At 44.5% G+C, this 22121-nt stretch overlaps 3 protein-coding genes and 1 pseudogene across 7 annotated transcripts; 2 read left to right on the top strand and 2 right to left on the bottom strand.

Annotated features, from left to right (window-relative positions):
• Window positions 1-342: 342 nt before the first annotated feature.
• Window positions 343-6901, top strand: LOC133919822 (probable RNA-binding protein ARP1). 5 transcript variants are annotated; one of them, XM_062364349.1, is made up of 7 exons: window positions 343-682; window positions 766-1090; window positions 1213-1336; window positions 3014-3140; window positions 5639-5672; window positions 6081-6366; window positions 6671-6901. In XM_062364349.1, the coding sequence occupies exons 2-7, from the start codon at window positions 845-847 to the stop codon at window positions 6778-6780; spliced, it is 927 nt and encodes a 308-aa protein (XP_062220333.1). In that variant the 5' UTR covers window positions 343-682; window positions 766-844; the 3' UTR covers window positions 6781-6901. The 5 variants fall into 5 exon arrangements, with proteins under 5 accessions (XP_062220333.1, XP_062220334.1, XP_062220336.1 ...); XM_062364350.1 differs by having other exon boundaries at window positions 343-694; XM_062364352.1 differs by having other exon boundaries at window positions 343-1090; window positions 6674-6901.
• Window positions 6902-7310: 409 nt separating this feature from the next.
• On the bottom strand, window positions 7311-9277 carry LOC133918099 (7-deoxyloganetin glucosyltransferase-like; annotated as a pseudogene).
• A 2286-nt stretch (window positions 9278-11563) lies between these two features.
• On the top strand, window positions 11564-13511 carry LOC133919821 (7-deoxyloganetin glucosyltransferase-like). Its single transcript, XM_062364348.1, has 2 exons — window positions 11564-12216; window positions 12385-13511. The coding sequence occupies exons 1-2, from the start codon at window positions 11697-11699 to the stop codon at window positions 13320-13322; spliced, it is 1458 nt and encodes a 485-aa protein (XP_062220332.1). The 5' UTR covers window positions 11564-11696; the 3' UTR covers window positions 13323-13511.
• Window positions 13512-18427: 4916 nt separating this feature from the next.
• LOC133917718 (EPIDERMAL PATTERNING FACTOR-like protein 1) lies at window positions 18428-19561 on the bottom strand. The gene is made up of 2 exons (XM_062361582.1): window positions 19185-19561; window positions 18428-19074 (listed from the first exon to the last, which is right to left on the bottom strand). The coding sequence occupies exons 1-2, from the start codon at window positions 19287-19289 to the stop codon at window positions 18853-18855; spliced, it is 327 nt and encodes a 108-aa protein (XP_062217566.1). The 5' UTR covers window positions 19290-19561; the 3' UTR covers window positions 18428-18852.
• Between the last annotated feature and the right edge of the window lie 2560 nt (window positions 19562-22121).

Here is a 22121-nt window from a genome sequence, read left to right as displayed (position 1 = left end):
ATTTTCAGATTTTGAGGTGCCACATACATATACTAAAAATTTAAATAACCTGATTTATTATCTATTTTAACAAATATATCAATATATATTATCTATTTTCATATTTTTACCGTCCCAAGGGCGCGCGCACGTATTAGTATTAGTATTACGTTATCTACATACGCCGTCTCCGTCCGTTAGTGAGTTGGGCCTCGGCGCTTCGGCTCGGGGTGGTCGCCCGAGAGCGACAGGGAGGACGCCCACCAAGTGGGGCAAGGTGGCAGCAGCACATTGCTCGATCGACCACACCTCCCTCTCTTTCCCCGAGAGGGCGGAAAAAAAATAGAATGGAGAACAAGGAGGCTGGCGTTGCAGGTGCTTATTATAGTCCATTGCAAACAAGACTAGAAAGGGTGCTGCAGGTGTCATCCCACACCGGAACCCTCTCTTCCAGCGCACAGCCACGGCCCCTCGCCCTGTCCCCTCCCTTCCCTTCCTGCTGCTGCCATCTCCTCTTCAGTCTTCCTTTAACATATCCCTTCCAGGAGGTGGAGAGACCAGGAGGTTATGGAAGGGGAGATGTATACTTGGAAAGCAAAGGCGAGGGAGCAAGCGCAGGAGGGCAGGTCTCTGTGCAAACCAAACCGCGGCCTGGCGGAAACCACTAGCTAGATAGCAATACATCCATCGGGGAAAATTCCAGGCAAGAGTTCAGGTTTAGCTTTGCTCTCTCTCTCTCTCTCTCTAGTTTGTCCCGGCCATAAAGATCGGGGACTACTACTCCAGACGGGAGGGGGGACGAGACACAGACGGCACGGCAGGTGCGCGCGACGTGGACGGACGCGTGGTCGCGTGCAAGCTCGAGATGGCGGCTTCGTCGTCGTCCTCCGCCGGTGGGTCCCCGGCCCACGCGCCGGCGGCCGGCGGCGGCGGGGCGTACCACCACCGGTCGCGGTTCGGCGACACGACGCTGACCAAGGTGTTCGTGGGCGGGCTGGCGTGGGAGACGCCATCCGAGGGGCTGCGCGAACACTTCCAGGGCTACGGCGAGATACTCGAGGCCGTCGTCATCACCGATCGCGAGACCGGCCGCTCCAAGGGCTACGGCTTCGTAAGTCGTCTCTCACTGATCTTGCTACCTGTCCCGACCGGCGAGCGTGCGATCGGTCGCCGCCGCGCGTGCATGTACCTGATCTCAGATCGATGCATGTATGCCTCTTTGCATCACCGCAGGTGATTTTCCGGGATCCGGAGTCGGCGCAGCAGGCGGTGCAGAACCCGAACCCGGTGATCGCCGGCCGGCGCGCCAACTGCAACATTGCGTCAATGGGCCCGCCGCGGTCCGCTCAGCCGAGAGGTGAGCAAACCGAGTAACCAAACCAAATCAATGCTCCTCTTGTTTTTTTTTACTTTAACATGCGCATGGCGGTAATAACCGGGGCAAGATTAACGGCGGCCGTACGCGATTAACTGGATAAGCTTGATTAGGGCACCGTGCTTTTGTTAATTTCTTGGGTGAACGGGAAGATTGGCAGATGGGTGGGGTCCAGTCCAGCCGAGCTGGTAAAACACTGGGCGCCAGCACATGGGAAAGAGGACGGCGACTACTATATCTGCATTGGGACAGGAGGGCAAGCAGGCACTAAGCATGGCCGCCCAGTGTTCATGGCTCATGAGCCGTCATGGCTGTGCTTGCCCAGGCTGGCCTTACGTTCTGCTTGCTCTGTTCGGACAAGCCGGGGCGATTGCTCTATGAGTTTTTAAGATTCAATCTAAATTTCTTCGATCCAAACAGACCTTAGTTTGTGACAAATTAGCCTAGGCATGCATGCTAGTGCAAGAATCTTGTGCGTAACGGATCCTGGTAGCGGTTTGGCAGAATGGCGGTTATTGGGTAGCTGAGTGGGGCTGGTACTATTTTTCTCCTTTGCTTGTTGAGAAAGATCAGGTTGCATTGACCGGATGCATGCAATTGGTGATATGCTGAATAGTTCCAGCAAGAATGAGGTGTAAAGGAGTGGAGATTATCGCTGGAGAATCAGGAATCCGGCCGCCTTTTCTTTTCTATGGAAAATTGATGCAGAGAATTAGAAAAATGTTCGGTAGTCTTTCGGTCTTTGACCGGCCTGAGTGTCAACCACCGGAGGAGTAGATGCTTTATTCACCCGGATTCATTTTAGAGTAGTGTTTCTTTACATTCCATCATTTCAATATGCTGGATCACTTAGCTAGGCAGCCTAGGCTCTTATTTCAGATTGCAGTGTTTTTCTATTTCTTTTCCTTTTATATGATAGGGTTAGGATTCTTTTCAAATAAGCTAGCTGGCTATAATGGTATTGATATTTTCTCCTTTGTACAGTAGAACAATCGGCATACTATTCTTGCAAAACTGTTTAGTGCATTACAGTGCACAATAATGCAATACCAAATTGGAGTAGGTTGAAGTCGTAGCTAGCTAAGATTGAAAGAAATTTATAGGATCTTTTATAGAAAGATCCTTGCAAAATCCTGATATATGCTATCCTTTTCTTAATCCAACAGCTGACGTGTGCAGGAGAGAAAAATAAGATAACACATGTCATTGCTGGGGTGAGGTCTTTCGAAGGATCTGGTCATATAGAATTTCCTTCCAACTAAGACGACGTTGAATCATTTGGCACCGTGCTAATCTACGCAATGCCCACTTAAAGAAACATCTTTCTTCTATTATTCCTCTAATAATAAATCAAATACAGATCTCTGAGCAAAATTGATATCTTGTTGTCTAAAAAACAAAAGCTAATGATTTGCTAAGCCATCATTCCTTGAAAGAAATCAGAAGCCCGTCTGGTCAAACCCAGTCCAGCGCAGGGCAGCACATGGTGACACCTCCCTTGCACAGGCCATACAACTGTTTCGCAAGCAATGCTCCTCTGTCCGTAATACGTACGCCTGCTTTGCACTGTACTGTTCTGTGTATTATTTGTTTGGCGCGTGTTAGCTTCCTCTGCAGCCTGCTGCTGTTTAACATGCCACCACCACCGTTTCTCTGCAGGGAGAGGAGGAGGAGCCGGCCGTGGGCCCCGCCTGCCAGATCAGCCGCCGATGGGCCCACCGTACAGGGTGCCGTCGCAGATGACCCCGCCTCATGCCGCCCCGGTGTTCTACCATCCTCAGCACGGGTGAGTGCCCCTGTCGCCTATACGTTTCAGCTGTTCCTCTTTAAAGGCTCTGAAGCCACGCCACAGAAACGCAGAATGCTGCATGACTCGGACAGAGCTCACGATGATGCGCGGGTGATACGAGTATTGCGTACGCGTATCGAGTGCGCGCACAATACACACGTAACGTACGCATCGTCGTACATCGTCATCGTGGGATCTGAGTACACTGCGACTCTGAATTATCAATTGACAGCGGCACCACATGTCTATTTCAGCGCATTGCGTTTGGTTCTTTGTTCTCGTTCTAATCAGGAGAAGATAGCCGTCGTTAGGTAGTGACGGCTCCCTGTCATAGCGGTTGCCATCGGTGGTCTGGAATTTCATAGATGCGTGTAGTGTAGTTTTTATGATAAGATGATTTTATTCAGAGATCTCACGTGCTGACCTGATCTTAGAGGCAATTAGATGGAGGAGTTGTGATAGATACGCAAGACACTGAGCTGCTCTTTAGTGGCTGAGGACGACACGAAAGCAGAGCACGGAGCGGTTGGTCTCTGTTGATGGTACATTTACCGAGGTGACTGCTGCGTGCGTTTCACTTTCGCCGAACCTGCGGTCATGTTCCTTTCACGGCGCAGCTTTCAGTCATCGTTTCCTTCATTGGACAGGTGGGTTCAGTTGCCAAAGGGCGCAAATGGGCCAACGTGTCCCATGCATCTTCTGCTGGGCCCTGAGATAGGCCCATTAAATTTGGGCCGATCGGAGGGAGACAGCAGTTCAACATTGGCTTTCAACTCTGGTGGTCCCGCCCTTCTCTCTCACACACACACCAGACAGCAGACCACCATGGGCTGTTGCGTGGCCTGCAAACACTCTCTGCACCTTGTTGGTTTGCTGCAGAGTTAAATGCCTGCATTGATCTCTTAGGCTATCTTCAGCAGCTACATCAAATTTTCATTCTTAAAAACACTATTACAGTATCCCCTATCACTATTACAGTATTTCTTATTTTTTCATCTCCAGCAGCTACCCTATTTCCTATCTTCTCCGGATGGAGCCGTCCAGCTTCGCTCCCGTGCTTGTGTTCTGCACGTATGTGTTCGTAATGTTCAATTAACTCTCCATTTTATTTGGAAATATAAGAATAGTCTAAAAATTGTAAACATGGGTATGAGTAAACTAGAGCTCATTAGCAATCTGTTTTAATTAGTTTGATCCAAAAATATGAACCAATATTTAATTAAAATTCTGCAAAGAAGGCTATTTTTATAACTTCTAACAATTTTTAATGTCTCAATAAATTCCCAAAATCTAGAAAAATCCACTATTATTCTTCTCATGTTATATACTAATTTATAAAAATATTTTCAACCCTAAGTTATTTGGTGAAAAAGTGAGTTTTTTTATAATGCTCTATTATATGTATTTTTATCATTTCATGTGATATTTTTTAATTAAATTTGAATTTAAACAAATTCAAACATGCACAAATTCATCAAATACTTATGAAATGCATATAAATATGAATAGATCATTTTGTCCATTCTAATCTCACCAACCAAATAGAAAATTAGTTCATCCTATACACTCTAATTCCACTAACCAAACAAAAAATTGACTCATCCCATCTATCCTAACCAAATAGAAAATTGAATCATCCCATCCAGAAATATATGGATAACTCTATCCCATCCAACTTCACCCTCCAACCAAACGCACCGTAAGTCATTTTAGACTTAAGCACAAAAATGAAGGAAAGAGTAAGATGATCATGCTACCCTTCATTTAATGATATGCTAGTTCTAATACAAGTCTGGTACATCCTCTCTCCCTCATTAACTAGGACAATCAAGTAGGGGTAAAACAAGAAAAAATATGAAAATGTGTCTTGAAAGTATATAACGACTTATATATTGCACATAGCGGAGAAGTCTAGAACGACTTATTTTTTGGGATCGGAGGAAGCAACAAACATTAGTAATTTTAGTAGGATTCCATGGCCAATTTGGAACTTCAAATTTTTTGTGTTTATTCTTGTGCAAATTACTACTAGTTGGTTTACAAGCTAACTCTCTGAGATTGATTTTCGGTATTCGTACTGATGATATTTGTTTAATTTAATTAATATTGTGGTGAAGTATGTTTTCAAGTTTATTTAGAGATCCCCTACCTTACATTTTTTTTCTTTTTGTTGATAGTACCCCTATGATATAGCCAGCTGGTTAGATGTTTTGAGGTTGTCTCGAGATGTAGAAGCACTAAAAAGTAAGAATCTTCCCTATTGAACGATTACTGCGAAGTACTAAGATGCAAGTACAGAAAAGGGAAAGTGATTGTATGATATGCTACTTATTCCAGCTCAACTTGTATTATTGCTTGAGATAATTTTGGGCTTTACAGCCATGATAGCTGGTAGATAAGTCCTGGAGTTGGAGAGACAATGGTGTGGCTCATGCTCAGCTCAATCACTATCAATCTTTTATTATGCACTGAAGATGTTCGGCAAACTTTTGCAGGTACTTGTACCCACATGACTATCCATACCAACAGGCAAGCATTCCAATCACCGTTTCATCCCCTCCTTCAGTTTCGTTTCCGCTATTTTAGTTCCATCACATGCACGGTAGTTTTTCCTTGCTACACGCCCGCAATAAATGATAACGGAATTGCCTGAAAGAAAATGATAGATTGCACTGTTTATTGTCCATACTCTGAAACTCTGACTTCAGGAGATTTAAATCACTTCCTAAACTTTGAATATTTGGCAATTTTCAGTATTGAAACTTGGCGACGGCTGCATGTTTTTAGCTCGGATCCACTGACAACCATGATAGGACCTTTAGTTTTTTTATTTGGCATCAAGTTATATTTTGTACTAGATTCAGACACTAGCACAAGTACCAACTTATTTTCTATCTGGTAATCTAACTGAAACCATCAAATATGAAAATTCATTAGCAGGCATTGTACAACTCTCAAGTGCTGCAGCATTACTACCCTCAGCTGTACGGCCCAACCTCCCCTTTAGGACAACCCTACCAATACATGGGGTACATGCCCGATGGCCCGGGTCCGAGGACTGGCTTCTCGCCGATGCAGCAACCTGCACGACCACCGTTCTTTCAGCAGCCAACGGCGCAGGCGCAGGTTGAGGGTTCTTTCCCGCCAGGGACCTCGCTTCCGCCTAATTTCAGACTCCAGCTACCCCCTCATGCAGTCTCAATGCAACCTGATGATGCATCAGGTATGTCATTTATCATTTTTTGTCAGTTAGCTTCATTGTTGGCTGTTGAAACTTGAATCCCAAAAATTATAGACATTTCAGTTTATCAATTCTGTAATCTAGAACTGTACCTAGTCCTATAAAATCCCAGAATCGACTATTGTAATTCCACTTTCGTGCATTAAGGGAATGGGAAAGATATAAACATATATTTCAAGTTTTCACAGTTAGATGCCGTAACATAAGTTAACTGCAGAAAACAAAATGTACATCGCCTCTTTGTTTTCAGTAAAATTCATGCCTTACTTGCTGCTGAATACCTTAGCAGGCTTTCAATCAGCTGAGTCAACCTCTTCAACTGCAGCTACAAGCACAAACAACCAGGAAGCTTCAAGGCCTTTAAGGTCAAATTCAGATCCAAACACATCAAACTGACTTGCTGAAAATCCTGGAAAAATGATCTGATGTCAATCTGCTGCAGACTATTTGTGGTCTGTAACAGAGTCCATGATACTCACTTGACTGAAAAAGCATCCAAAGATTTGTTCTTTCATTATTTCTGATTCTTTTCAAATATTTGCAATGCATTTCTTTGCTGAATCTACTGTACGGCCAACAGAATCTCAAATTCAAATAAAAAATTCGCCAAAATAAGTTTCGGAGACATGTTATTGTCCAAAGTACTGCCGTGCTGTTAGTTATCTGAAATATGCAGTACTGTTCTTTTGTTAGGAACTACCCAGTTCTGTTCTTGCAACAAGAACATTTTCTTTTTCTTGGAAAGGGAGACACGGAACTCTACTACTGTTATACCCATATAGAAATAAAACGATTCGCAGTTCGTTCTGTAGTATGACTGGTGAAACTCTGAAATACTGACAAGCATCATCATGCTCCTTCACTTCGAAATGAACATTGTTCATATGACATCAGGTTTTCCACTATGAAACAGACTGAGCCCTGAAAGAGACAAATGTAGTACAGTAGCACTTGAGCATCGTAAAAGTTCAGGGGAAATTGAGTGATAAGTTTTCATACGCGAGGATACGCACAGCAAGTACAAAATGATTCAGCAGTACTGTTCAGCTTGCAGAGTTGCGGGATCATTTCCTGCAAGCAAGAATTCTACCAAACGGTCAATGTTGATGCTCGAGGTCCCGCCTTCCTCCGTTGCCGACATAGCCTTCCCCTTCCACACCATTGCTTTTGCCTGAGTCTTTGCCTTTCTCGCCATCCATGGCCTCTCTCACGAGACGTGCCACCTCCTCCCTCCTCACATTGGCGTCAATCTCCAGTCCAATGTCCCACTTGGTGCAGACGTATCGGCAGCTGGTCATCTGCTCGCAGAAGAACGGCCAGCAGATCATCGGCACGCCGGAGCATATGCTCTCCAGCGTCGACTTCCACCCGGAGTGCGTCAGGAACAGCCCGATCGATGGATGCGACAGGACTTGTTCCTGGTGGCACCAGCTGAGAAAGAGCCCTCTCTCTTTGGTCTCGTCGAAGAACTCCTCCGACAGCATGGCCTTCTCGCCGGTGACGAAGGTCCGGCCTGATGACCCACAGGAACGGCCGGCCGCAGTGTGCCAACCCCCACGCGAACTCGGCGAGCTGAGCCGGCGTCATGACCGTGATGCTGCCAAAGTTGACGTACACGACCGAGCCCGTCCCCCGGGCGTCCAGCCACTGGAAACAGCTCGCGTCCTCCTTCCAGAGGTTGCCGCCGATCGCGGCCACCTCGGGCCGCGCCGCAATCTTGGCGAACGTCAGGAGCGGGCCGATGGTGTGCACGCATGGGAAGATGCGGCGCAGAGCGTCGACGACGTCCTGCTCCACCGCGTCGAACGTGTTGAGGATGAGCCCCTGCCCGTGGTGCGCGTTCTGCGCCTCGCCGCTGTCGTAGTGGACCATGACGTCGTTCGGGTCGGTCGTGCGGACGAAGCTGGTGATGTCTCGCGGCCGCCCCGGCGCGCTGTTGAGCCTCACCAGGAGGTCCCTGAACGACGCGGCGCCGTTCCGGGACAGGGACGTGCACAGCGTGGGGATGTCCTGCGTGACGTCGTCGTTGTCGGACGGCGGCAGGCCGTCGGGGATGGTCTCGAACCGGAAGTCGTCCACCCGGACCGGAGCAGGCGGCGGTGGTTGTACTCGGAGTTGACGTAGGTGATGAAGAAGCCCCTGGAGTGCAGCACCTTGGCGAGCTTCTATCCCGTCCGATCAGAATCGAATGGTTTGTGCGAAAATCCATGCTAAAAGCGCCAGTGCTATAATATTCGAATTCTGAAACATTGCTCCACAAACTTACTTCAGCTCCATCTTGAAGCTGCAATACACAAAAGTTATTTGGCGAGCCAATTTAGTTTTTATTATATTTTAGATTAAAAATAAAAATTTAAACTATTTTGTTTTAGCCTATAAACCTAAGATCTAATAGGGAGCTGGAATAGAAGCAGTAACAAATAAGCTTATAGTACATGACAACACAAGGATACCGAGTAATCGATACAGCTGAACGGACATCATTCACCGCCTCACGTTCATTGGAGCTCAGAACATTTCAGCCGCTGCTCCATCATGCAGCCTTTCAGAGCAGCTCCAATAGTTGACACAACGGCTATCTCTACGGCGCCACATCTTTTTTTCCGTTTCCATGTGGAGGAGAGAGAGCAAAAATCAGCAAGTACCAGCGTGTCAGTCAGCGCTAGCTACGTCGCTGGTACTCGACGCCCGCTGGCCCCCACCACTACCCGCGGGAGCTGGGCCACGGCTTGGCCGGAGGACGGCACCACGAGCACCAGGCGTGACGGGTAGTCTGTTTGGAGTGAAGGTGGTGACATGCCGTGGCGGGAGCATGGCCAGCTGAGAAGAAGGCGGCGCACGGCTGGCTCCGATCGGTGAGGGGGTTCGGGGAGGTGGTGGAAGAGTTCGTCATGGCCTGCTCCTTTGGTTCCTGGCAGCAGAGAGGGTAGCCAGGTGGCGAAGAAGGCAGGGAGGCAGGTAGGACGGCGAGCTCGTCCACGGCACCGTTTGCTCTTGCCGACTGGCCAGGTGTAGTGATGGAACGAAGAGGGAAGAGCAGAGGGTGGCATATACGCAGGAGGGGGGAGTCTGTGGCCGTGGCGGAGTGTGGGGACGAATCGCCAGAATCGGCTATGGTGGCGGGTGGTGTCGAGAGGTAGAGGAAGAAAGGACGGGCGGGAAGAAAGAGAGTGATTTGGAACGGGGATCATAATCATAATAATAATAAATTATTGACATGCGGGACCCACGTTAATTTGGGGTAGTGTGCTAGAGCTAGATTGTTGGAGATGTTATCTTTTACATTATCTTTTAGATGAGATGACAGTGATTTCTGTTTGAAAGCGCGAAAGTTTGGCTTTGCTTCTTCTTTTTACAGTGGACAAATCGTTGGATAATATTCTCCTACATATTTTCACAAAGGATGTATGCTAGCTGGATGGAGCAGATGGCTACCAAAGTCAGATATATATATGCAAAAGTTACGGCCATGAACGAAGCAACGACCGTATTTGAGCAGTTTTGTTATTTCTTTCTCCACGTTTCTGGGAGTCTGGGTCTTCTCTTCAATTGATCCAGCATTGCAAAATGTCAGGCACGATTGACGCTAGTGATTAGTCAAGAAGCTAGTTTCCACAACACGAATAACAATCATCGAAGCTAGTTTCAGGACGTACGCGGTCACAGTGCAAGTTTGAATTGAAACTCTAATAAAATAATGAATGAATCACAAACACTCGAACAGCAGCAAGGTCAACGTCTCGTGCTCTCATCAGAATTCAGAACACGCATCTGATTTGGCGACGGCTTGCATTAAAAAAAAAACACCGGCAATGTTTCTCCGATGGATCGGGAAGATAGCAGTAGGAACACAACCGGTACCTAACGGGGCAGGGTGCGCCGACTCTGCACGCGCGCGCGTACAGCGAAGCATGGCGGGATTTTTTTAATATTATATTTCTGCATAAAATTTTCAGAAATATTGTACAAATTTGAAAAATTACAAAAATATTGCACTGTTTCGAGATGATTTAACAAAAATCAATTTTCACGAGTTAGAATAACAAAAATATATATATTCACGATTTGATTTAACATAAATTTAAATCCAGATTCTAATTTTTCTCGTTTTCTATTGCTCTATTTGTACAACGGGGTTGTCGTGCTCTAAAATTTACGATTTTTTTAGTTCCTATAATTCATGATGAATCCATTTTAAAATGATCCACCTTAATATTTTGTGTAGGTTTCAAAATAAAAACTCCAAAAAAAGACTACTTTTAAGGCCTCAAAGAAATTCTCAAAAATATGGGAAATTCACTAATATTACTCTCATATAGCGTAATAATTTTTAAAATTATTTTCAACTCTAGGTTACTTGTGAAAAAGTGAGTTCCTTTGCAATACTTCATTTATATGCATTTTTATCATTTCATGTGAAAATTTCTTTTTGCTTCAGTTTGAATTCAAACAAATTCAAACATACACAAATTATCAAACTCTTATAGAATACATATAAATATAAATATGCACAATTTGAAGTGTGACATCAAATAAAACAAGAAATATCGGCAATCGGACAAGTACCTGCAGAAAATTCAAATTGTGCACATGAGAGGAATACATGTAATTTTGTGCAGGAATACTTGCACAAAATTCAAAGTATTGTTTGCAGTTTCAAACCGTGAAATTTAAATTTTTGTTAAACCAAACCATGAAAATATGTATTTTTGTTATTCCAACTCGCAAAAATTTATTTTCACTAAACCATCTTGTGACAGTGTAATATTTTTGTAAATTTTCAAAGCTGTTCAATAATTCTGAAAATTCCGTACGAAAGTATAATATTAAAAAAATCAAGCATGGCGCACCCGCCGAGCCGGCCATACGCGGCTCGCACGCAGAGCGCGTGCCCGGAAGCGCCAAAGATCGGCAGCCGACGCAGAGCCGCCTGTTGGCCGGCCGTGCGCCGTTGCGCGCGTACCGACATCGCGCTGGTCCGCAAAAGATCACGGACCGACTGCTTTCTGTGGGGTTGGACCACACTAGCATAGGCTGCTTACTGCGAGTCTACGTCCACGAAGGAGCCGAAACGAATACAGTAACTCAGTAAGATATAGCAGTCCTGATAAAATATCCCAGCCCAATCGGAGGACGCTATCACTGTAAAAAGAACTTGATTTGTCCACCATCACCACCACATTATTGTTATCTTATCAAATCCCTATAAATAGTCCCGACCACGCTGATCCAATCCCAGCAAAATCACAACCAAAGTAGAAGTGACAAGAGCCATATCTCAGTTGGAGACCCCCGGAGATCATCAGGCAAGAATGGGTTCTCTCGGTGCAGCAGCGGAGAAGCCGCACGCCGTGTGCCTGCCGTACCCGGCGCAGGGGCACATCACCCCGATGCTCAACGTGGCCAAGCTGCTCCACGCCCGGGGCTTCGACGTCACCTTCGTCAACACCGAGTACAACCACGCCCGCATCGTCCGGACGCGCGGCGCGGCGAACGTGGCCGGCATCCCGGGCTTCCGCTTCGCCACCATCCCTGACGGCCTGCCCCCGTCGGACGACGACGACGTCACGCAGGACATCCCCTCGCTGTGCAAGTCCACCACGGAGACCTGCCTCTGCCCCTTCCGCCACCTCCTCGCCGACCTCAACGACCCCGCCACGGGCCACCCGCCTGTCACCTGCGTCGTCTCCGACGTCGTCATGGGCTTCTCCATCGACGCCGCCAAGGAGCTCGGCCTCCCCTACGTCCAGCTCTGGACCGCCAGCACCATCAGCTTCCTTGGCTACCACCACTATCGCCTCCTCCTGAGCCGTGGCCTTGCCCCACTCAAAGGTGCGTAGCTTCCTTGACTCCAGCATTGTTGCGCGCGTCAAACTTTTCTGCTCGGCACGTTACGTGCCATAGTACCTATCCATACTTCAGTGCTTGCGCGCGATTTTTCTGATCTGAAATCAACAGCTAGCTGAAAAACCTTGGTCGTGTTTGTCTTCGCGCGCGCAGGTGTCGAACAGCTGACGAACGGATACCTTGACACGCCGGTGGAGAACGTGCCGGGGCTGCGGAACATGAGGTTCCGAGACTTCCCCAGCTTCATACGCACGACGGACCCGGACGAGTTCATGGTGCACTACGTCCTCAAGGAGACGGGGCGCTGCGCGGGAGCGTCGGCCGTGATCCTCAACAGCTTCGATGAGCTCGAGGGCGAGGCGGTGGCGGCCATGGAGGCGCTCGGTCTGGCACCCAAGGTGTACACGCTCGGCCCACTCCCGCTGCTGGCGCGCGAGGACCCACCCACCCCGCGCTCGTCCATCAAGATTAGCTTGTGGAAGGAACAGGAGGAGTGCCTGCAATGGCTCGACGGCAGGGAGCCCGGCTCCGTCGTGTACGTCAACTTCGGCAGCATCACCGTGATGTCCAACGAGCAGCTGGTGGAGTTTGCGTGGGGGCTGGCCAACAGCGGCAGGCAGTTCCTGTGGATCATCCGGCGGGACCTCGTCAAGGGCGACACGGCCGTACTGCCCCCGGAGTTCCTTGCCGAGACCGCGGGACGAGGGCTCATGGCGAACTGGTGCCCGCAGCAGGAGGTGCTGAACCACCCGTCCGTGGGCGCATTCCTGACGCACAGCGGCTGGAACTCGGCGCTGGAGACCATGTGCGGCGGCGTGCCCGTCATCAGCTGGCCGTTCTTCGCCGACCAGCAGACCAACTGCCGGTACCAGTGCAATGAGTGGGGCGTCGGCATGGAGATCGACAGCAACGTCCGGCGCGATGCCGTGGAGAGCCTCATCACGGAGCTCATGGAGGAGGAGCAGGGGAAAGAGATGAGGAGGAAGGCCCGGGAGTGGAGGGACAAGGCCGTCGAGGCGGCCAAGCCCGGGGGCTCATCGCACCGCAATTTCGACGAGCTGGTCCGCAAAGTGCTCCTGCCCAAGAACTAGCCAGCAAGCTAGGCAACTAGTAGCTCTTTCCACTGTCATTCTATCAGCGCCTTGTAATTTTGTTCGTTTGTGTGTGGGGTGATGCATAAGTCAGTGTGGTTTTTTCAAAAACCAATAATGTACATGCATTCCACTGTGTGACTTGAAAAAAATGGCTATATAGACTATATTGGTATTTTGTTCATTTCAGCACGAAGTTATCGTTGTCATTTAAATAAATTTTAATGTTGAATATTTATTTTCTTAGGCCAAGTGAATGGGCTCTTCTCCTTTTGGCCCATGCTGAAATCAGCTCAGGTCCGACAGCTGCTCTACCTGTGTGCTGATGCTGCTCTTAGGGTTGGCTGTGGGGGATTTGGGACCGATTGGTCCTGGTCTTAGGCGACTTGAGGGCGGCGACGGTGGCTTGGCAGCTATGCCCGGGTCTCTCGTGCAAGTTATGTTTGTAGGTTCTGTTTTAGATGTCACATAGATTATGCATTTAAGTTAGAGAAATTGTTTGCTACATGGATTCACATTAGAATGCCTATAAAACAAAAGTGCATACAAGTAGTAATTGTGCTTAGAATGCATATAGATATAAAGTAAATATGTGCATAGCATAATGCTATATTTTTATTTTATTTTATTTTATTCTTATTTTACTGATCTTAGCCACATTAGAATATGAAATATTGTACATTTCTATTTAAATTTGATGTAAAGAGTCACAGCTATAGATATAAACATGAATCCCAAAAACGATGAGCACTATAATATGAATTATTGTACATTCCTACTTAAATTTGATGTAAAGAGTCACGACTATGGATATAAACGTGAATCCAAAAACGATGTAGAAACTTCATAAGCGAGAACTCAATCTTCTAGGGCCCAATTTGGTATTGAAAATTTTACCAAACCCGACAAATATGGGGAGAAGCGGATGTAATTTTTTTCTGTAGATGTCTGTAGAGTAAAAAACGTCAAAATTTTGGAGTACATATGTAAAAATTATACCCATTTTATCGAAAGCACTCCGGATCACTTCTCACTATCAAATTACGAAAATTTGCAAAATCATTCATTAGCGACGGGTCACGGTTATGATTCATCACCTATGACCTTCGGTACAGAAAATTAAAGGATAAAATATTTTTTTTCTATCATAGCTACGTAATAGGTGAGATGGTAAGAAAGCTACGCGTGCAAGGGGAGGTCGCACGTTCAAAACCCACAGAACGTGGACTGAAAAACTATTTGAAAAATAATATGATTTGTAGGTATATGAAAAATGATTTATCAGTTATAAGTGACTGGTGTAATTGACATGTCACTTATGTTCTGTTATCAGTGACAGGTCACTGTTAAAATTTATTATTAATAATGACTTATCAGTAACACGTTCGAGATGATAATTACAGGACTCGTCGCTAACCATAATTATAGCTCATCATTTATAATTTTTTTTTCACATAGTGATTTTTAGGAAGCATCATGTATGTATGGTTCTGTGCTACGTGTGCGTGCATTATAACTAGGCGCTGGCATTGAATCATGTCTATATGGTTGTGTGCAATGGGGAAAAATGGAGAGAGGAGCAAGGTTAACCTTACCGATTGGAGCTCGGTTACCGAGCTCCGGCAGTAACCGAAAATTCGTGGTTACCGCGGTAACCGGTCAAAAATTTAAAAAAATTCGGATAAAATTTATTTGGCAAAATTTGAAATTTTTTAAAAAATCGTGATTTTAGCCGTTCGGTAACCGGTCGGTTTGGAACAGTTACTGAGCGATTTTTACGATTTATCAAGCAGTTTTCTCAAATTTTTCGTATTGTCGGTAACCGCTCGGTTTTCTTGATTTATCGAGCGGTTTTCTTGATTTTCAGTGAAGTTCAACAAAAAATCCAAAAAATTTCTCAATCTTGTAAAATCAATAACTAATTCATCTGAGTTTCAAATCAAGTGAAACAAATTTTGTTGGTTTTCTTGTAACGTGATATATATGAAAAAAGTATTTATACTCATAAAAAAGTTCAAAATTTTCTGTGAGAAATTGTATTTTTTAAACCAAGTTAAATTGTATTTATACTCATAAAAAAGTTTACTCTTTGCTAATCCAAAAATCATGAAACTAATTTTGTTAGTCTTCTTACATGATCCTATGTCTTTTAAAAATACATGAACTCATGAATTAGTTATTGTAACATGCATAATTGTGTAAATATGTTGCGACTAGATTAATTCATAACTGACCCATCACACCTCAAAAATTAGTGAAACCACTTTTATTAGCTTATTTATATTATGATTTACGTAGGAAAAATAATAGTAGATATGAAAAAGTTAATTACAGTGTTGTTTCTTAACATATTCATTTTATGCTTGTGAACTTTGTAAAAATCATAGAAAAATTAATAGAACTCTAAATAAAATTAAATCAATTTTAAAGATTCTCTTAATACGTTTTACACAAGAAAAATATGTGTTTGCATATTAAACTTTTGCTTAACATGAGTTAATAACTGACCCGCACGTTTCAATTTTTTTCATTTTTTTCAAACTTCCTCCCTATAAAATATGATGCAAATAATATTATTTTTAAAAAAAAATTCACAGAAGGTCTTAGAATTGTGTCTAATTTTTAAAGATTTTTTTTGAATTTTTGAATTTTTTATTTTTTTCGAATTTTTTGAATTCGAATTCGGTTACCGTTCGGTTTCTGAAACCGGACCGGACCGAGAAGGTCGGTTATCGCGGTTTTTGAGCAGTTACTGTCGGTTTTTTGAACCATGGAGAGGAGTTGTTGCTGTCTCTGTTCTGCCGAGAGAGAAGAGGGAGAGAGAGCAACACGAGGGAAACAATGTATAGATGGAGAGAGGGCAACTGGAGAAAAATGTATACGTGTTATGTGTTATAGTTATATTTTATGTGTTATGGTTGTTATGTGAAAATAATAGAGTCTTAAAAGTTTGTTGGAAAAAAAATAGGAAAGAGAATGTTATTAGAGTGTAAGAACTAAATAGAATGAATATAGGGAGATAATCTTTTCGGAGTAGGATTTTAAGTGGAGAAGGGAATAAAATATCAAAAACTGTTGATGACGGTGGCACTATTAGTACTGTCGCATCATAAAATTTGAAACAAAATGTCAGGATCACCTGCACCGTCCCTACTGGGATCCAGAGCTCGACCCTACCTACACACAGCTACCGCCTACAGTGCGAGCCGGACAAGAGCGACGCCCATGCAGCTACCTCCAAACGCCACGAGCCCCACACTGGGATCCTCCCATACGAACGGCTCAGCACGACGGAGACACCTCAATCAACAAACACATGGCAGAGCCGTACAAAGAAATGATGATCATAGGTTGCTACGCAAACAGTGTCGGATTAGAAAATCGCATCGGCCTCCCCTTCCCGGTGGCAGCACCTCATGGAAGATTGTAAATCAATCGTCCAGACCCAGCACAAATTATTCAGTCGAGGTCGCCGGAAGCGGCAGACCCAGCACAAATTATTCAGACGAGGTCCCCGTCGCTCAGAGCGACCCGTCAACGACGCTAACCAGATCGCCGCAGTGCGTGGGCAGGGGCGGATCTTCGTGTGTGTGGGGTGGGGGGCTCAAGCCCCTCTACCTGTTTGGCGCACCTGGGAGCCCCCCAGCCCCTTCCCCCGCCATGGATCTTGACAGCCAATCGGCCATGGTGTAAATGACGGCTGGAGCGTGGATGAAGATGATGATGAATGAACCGAGCGGAGCGACCGCGAGCCAGCCCATCCGGCCATCCCTGCCCCCCTTTACTCATTGCTGTGAACCCGTGAGCCCATGATCAAATCCCCAATCGCCATCGGGCAATCCCCAAATCTGAAATGCCTAAGGGCGGCGGGCGGCGATGCGGGGTGCGGGGGGGGGGGGGGGCGACGGCAGCCGGCACGGCGGGGCCCCCATTCTCTTTCTCGGCGAGGCAGACGCGGGTGCCGGGCGGGCAAGCTTCAATTGTTTGTAAGTCCCCGATTTCACCGCCGTGCCAAATCTATTCACCTGCTGCTGCTTCTTCTCGGACTCCAACGGTGTACTACGGCGATGGACGGTACGGGGGTGGCGGGGGGGTGTTCCCGTGGGGTAGGGGCGCGAGCGGCAGCGGCGTCGGGGGCGTGAGGATGACGACACTGGCGGCGGCGCTGAATGTAAGTATGTAACTACTATAGAAAATCCGCTGATGCAAACAATGTAGTACAGATACATTCAATTCAATATACATTCAGGATCATTACTAGAGGCGTGCTGTAACAGGAGGATATCTATTGTCTAAAAAACAAGAGGATAGCTATCTGCTCAAAAGAAAAAAAAATGTTTGTACATTAAGATGTGAATTGCAACCATGTGATGTGTTTGTACTATCCTGCTGGTAATTTTTACATTCAGTATCTACACTTGATGAACTTCTCTCGGTGGATAATGTGAAACGGTGAAAGTACATCTATATTTATCTGCTTTAGAATTGTACACAAATACATTCAAAAATTCATTTTTGTATAGCTACAATTTATACATATTGGATTTAATATAAGCACCTATGGAGGCCTTATAGGATGACATGTATGGATTGTTCCAACTTTGGGCTATATTGGTTGCACTATAACTTAATACAAGTGCTGTGATTTTGTGTATTTATTATGTGATTTTAATTCGTGCTGAATGCATGACTGTCTTGACTGTGTACAGATCTCTCTGCATGAAGATTGAATAATATTGGACTATTATCAAAGAATATTAAGCTTAATTAGTGGTATGCTATTTTCTTAATGTCTTTTGTATTTTGTTATCGTTATGTTTATGTAAAACATTGATTCATAGTGTGAAACTATTACTCTCTCCCGTCAAAAATATATACTGTTTTTAATTTTTTAGATCTCTGATGTGCAACTTTGATCGTTATTTTCTGTTAGAATATAGTTATAATATTTAATAAAAATATAATATTATGGAAGTATTTTTTAAGACAAATCTATAAGTATGATTTTTATAGTTTCAAACTAAATATTTAAAAATCTATTAACGATCAAATTTTAAAAGTTTGATAAGATTATATTTAAAGTGTAAATATTTATGACCGTAATTGTTTAGCACTTGAGTGTCGCAAGATCCGGGTCGAGATTCGTCAGGGGTGAATCACATGCAGCCATGCCAACCTGCCTTCAATCTGTCATCACCAGAGTACCACAAGTCTGCACTACACAGAATTTACTGCTCCCAATCACTGTTACACGCGAGTAAATTGTTCAGCAGAGAGTAAAAACTGGCTACGGGCAGTATACTACTGCAACCTCCCTCTACCTCTACAGAGTTCATGCTTGGGAAGCTAGCCGTTATGGCAAGAACGAAGGGAACACCGGAGAAGAAGAATCAGGGGAGCAAATTACTAACCAAAACCTGACCAGCGCTGTACTGGTTTTTCTCCAAAAAAAACAAGGTCTGAACCGGAGCATAGTGCACTCGAATTGCCACGGAACCATCGAGAAAGTGAGCGAGTAGCTAGCTTACGGCTACGGGTCGTAGAGGCGGCCGGCACAGCCGCATTTCCACCCCAACGGCTTGTAGTTGGAGTACCGCGAGATGCCGGCGACCGCGTCTTCGGCGACGTGGGCCGAGCGGCTGGACCCGGGGATGGTCGTCACCTGGACGGGCGTGCAGGGGTGGCACGCGCTGCACCGGTTGCGGCAGCTCGGAGGCGTCGAGCCCAGCCGCGACTTGTCCTCCACCAACTTCTGCAGGCCACAAACGCAACGCGCTCACTTTTAGACGTACGCTACACAGGAGGAGGCTACGGATGCTGAAAGAGAAGTGGGTGATGCGGTGCGGTCCGGTGTTATCGTACCTGGGACGAGGAGAAGGTCGTGGTGCGGATGCTGGTCGCGGCGCCGAGAAGGAAGCTAAGGAACATAGCCACGAGGAGTGCTCGACGAGGTGAGCTCACGGCCATGAGACCATCTCTTACAACCAGGTAGTATGTTTGGGAAAAGATAGATCGAGGGCAAAAGGAAGGGAAGCTTCTTGGAGGGAGATAGATAGCAGAGAGCTAGCTTCTGCTTTGTGTAGGTCCTTCCGTCAAACTAGCAACTTTGCCTTTCATTAGGCCACTGTGACCAATTTCTCTTGTGCTCCGGTGGCACCATCACTGCACATCTCCGGCACCCCAGACTATCATTTCGAGATCGACTGCAAGCCGCATCTTTTAAGTTGGGCCGCTCAGGCTTGTTTTCTGGTCATATAGTTGCATTGAAATAGGTTAAGGGGTGTATATGTAGTGAATATAGGATGAACAAAACTGAAATTTTCTTTGGGTCTGAGGTCCTATTTAGTTTTGCCCATGGTCTTCACCATAAAGTCGGTTTATTTAGCATAATTAAGAGGTTCTATTGCACTGTTCAACTCAAATATAATCTGGAAGGGAAAGACATAAAACAAATACAGTTTTTTTTTTACCTTAATTCAAAATAAGATCCTCATAGCTGATAAGCATAGTGCCCTCTATGTCATACGCCGACAGAGACAACAAAACATCTTTATCTTGATTTCTCCTTCTCCATACTAGTGCGGACCCAAGTGTTATCCACCTTTCAGTTTGGCATTTGACTACATGTCATGCTGGATCTACTACACCCTCCATGAGTGGTGGCATGATGCTTCACATGCCATGTCGAAAGTATATCGTCATGATTTCAACGGTTTCCTCATCTATATCATATAAAATATCTCAAAAGAACCTAATCAGTGCATCTTTTAAAACTCGGCGAAAACTCTAAGAAAAATAGCAAGTCTCACCATATAGGACATATCTCAGAGTAGGTGTGTTTTTGTTTCTTGAGGACTAGGATCTTTTTTCCTTGGGACTATCCCTTACCTCAGGACTGATCTAAACTATTTCTCTCATAGTCACGATGTAAATCAAAAGCATGTGCGGTTGTCACTTTAGACTATTTGTTGTATTTTGTTACACTCTATTTTTTTTTCTTTTAATGAAAATCGGTAGAACTTCTGCCTAGTTCTGCAAAAAAGAAAAAGAAAAAAAAAGAAGCAAAATCGCAAAGAGGAGGAGGAATGAGACAATGACATGGGCGTATATGTACAAACGTGGGGGACGCCACATCCTAATGGAGGGCACACAAAGCACAGGGGCAGTGACCATCTCTCGTTGGGCAAAAATCTAAAAATAGATAATATACGTTATCGTATTTGTCAAAATAGATAATATGCTGGTCTATTTTCAAATTTAGCATATATATTCGACTTCTCGTTTACCAAAAACTCAATTTTTGTATCTAAGAAACAGAAAAATAGTGGTCCCAACCGTATTCGGCACCTTATATTCGGCACCTGAGCTACTGAATATAGTGCACTGTGCCGTATTTGGTACCTCAGGTGTCAAATGCGGCCGCCCTTTGTTGCTCGTGCCGCTCACGCATCTTGTCACCACGTCTTATCACTACTTCACGTGCTGTGCTACTTTTGTCGAGTTTTGTAGCCCACGCGCTGCTATCCTCACCGCTTTTAGCCCACGCGCCGTTATCCCTGCACTGCCGTATTTTGCTATAAATGAGAACGGACTGTTAAGAGTAGCTGTGCGAGAAGAGAGGAGACAAGCAGCAGTGTGAGCAGAAGAGAAGCAGCACGAGACGAAGAGGAGAAGCAGCGTGAGACATGGAGTAGCAGCAACATGAGAAGATAAGAATGAGCCCGAAGCGAGGAGGAGTAGCAATACGAGTTACAATAAGTACTTAAATTATGTATTTAATTAATACTTAACAGTAATTAGAATAAGTAAATTGTTTAATCCATTCAATTATATTTATCTAATTATATTAATTTGATAAATTAGAGTACTTGGATTATTTGCTTAATTTGATTATATGAATTTGATTAGTCAGTGTACTTACGTTATTTCCTCAATATAATTATATGAATATCATTAACCAGTATAATTAGAATATTTACGTAATTTAATCAATTACTATAATTATATGATTAATTAGTTTTATTAAATTAATTTGGTTAATTTAATTAATTAGCTTAATCACTTAGGTTTAGTGAAACCGTAGAAGATAATGTATCGTAGCAACAAAGATGCATGGTGATAGCCCCACATGCCCATGGATGTCTCTCCTCCTAGTGGCACTTTGTGTAAGTGGTGGCATATGGTGATGGACTAGTACATGCATACTCTCCATAGATGTAAGTAGGTGTCAGTACAATAATAGAAAAGAGAGAAAAGAAAGAAAAAATAAAAAATAAATTTCAGAAAGATTAATTTTTTTTGGGTTGGATAGAAAGATTCAATTAAAATCATAATGTACCAAAAATTGCCAAATTGAAATTTTTGCAAAGTGAATTCTAGCGAAAAACATTAATACCTACTAAATATTTAATCACAATATTAGTACTTAGGTAATGTTTAATTAATATTTTAATTCAATCTTAAATATAATTATTTCATTTGAATTCAATATTTATGATTTAATTAGCATAGTTAATTACTTAAATATTTAGTGTTGTTAAGTACTATACTATTAAAATTTGTATTGTTAATTTACTTATATGTAAATAATTAGTTGTGTACAGTACATATATATAAGTATATATTTTATTACATGTACATTTATGCTAGATACAGTATGACTATCCAATTTATTATGGAGAAGGTCCTGCTATTTTGCACAGGATGTTTGTAAACATTCAGAACTGTCGGTACATAGAGAGTTCGGTTGCGCTACCTGTTGACTTAAATAGTCTAAAATCACATGTTATCATCCTTTTG

The sequence above is a fragment of the Phragmites australis genome, chromosome 5 (genome assembly GCF_958298935.1).
Source record: "Phragmites australis chromosome 5, lpPhrAust1.1, whole genome shotgun sequence".
Classification (NCBI taxonomy): Eukaryota; Viridiplantae; Streptophyta; class Magnoliopsida; order Poales; family Poaceae; genus Phragmites; species Phragmites australis.
The sequence above is the reverse complement of the archived record's forward strand: the minus strand, read 5'-3'. Positions and strand labels throughout refer to the sequence as shown.

Coding starts and splice junctions, on each gene's coding strand:
- LOC133919822 (XM_062364349.1), top strand. CDS start 845: ATGGCGGCTTCGTCGTCGTCCTCCGCCGGTGGGTCCCCGGCCCACGCG. Junction 5,673..6,080: donor ATGACTATCCATACCAACAG/GCAAGCATTCCA, acceptor AAAATTCATTAG/CAGGCATTGTACAACTCTCA. Junction 6,367..6,670: donor GCAACCTGATGATGCATCAG/GTATGTCATTTA, acceptor TGAATACCTTAG/CAGGCTTTCAATCAGCTGAG.
- LOC133919821 (XM_062364348.1), top strand. CDS start 11,697: ATGGGTTCTCTCGGTGCAGCAGCGGAGAAGCCGCACGCCGTGTGCCTG. Junction 12,217..12,384: donor TGGCCTTGCCCCACTCAAAG/GTGCGTAGCTTC, acceptor TCGCGCGCGCAG/GTGTCGAACAGCTGACGAAC.
- LOC133917718 (XM_062361582.1), bottom strand. CDS start 19,289: ATGGCCGTGAGCTCACCTCGTCGAGCACTCCTCGTGGCTATGTTCCTT. Junction 19,075..19,184: donor CGACCTTCTCCTCGTCCCAG/GTACGATAACAC, acceptor TGTGGCCTGCAG/AAGTTGGTGGAGGACAAGTC.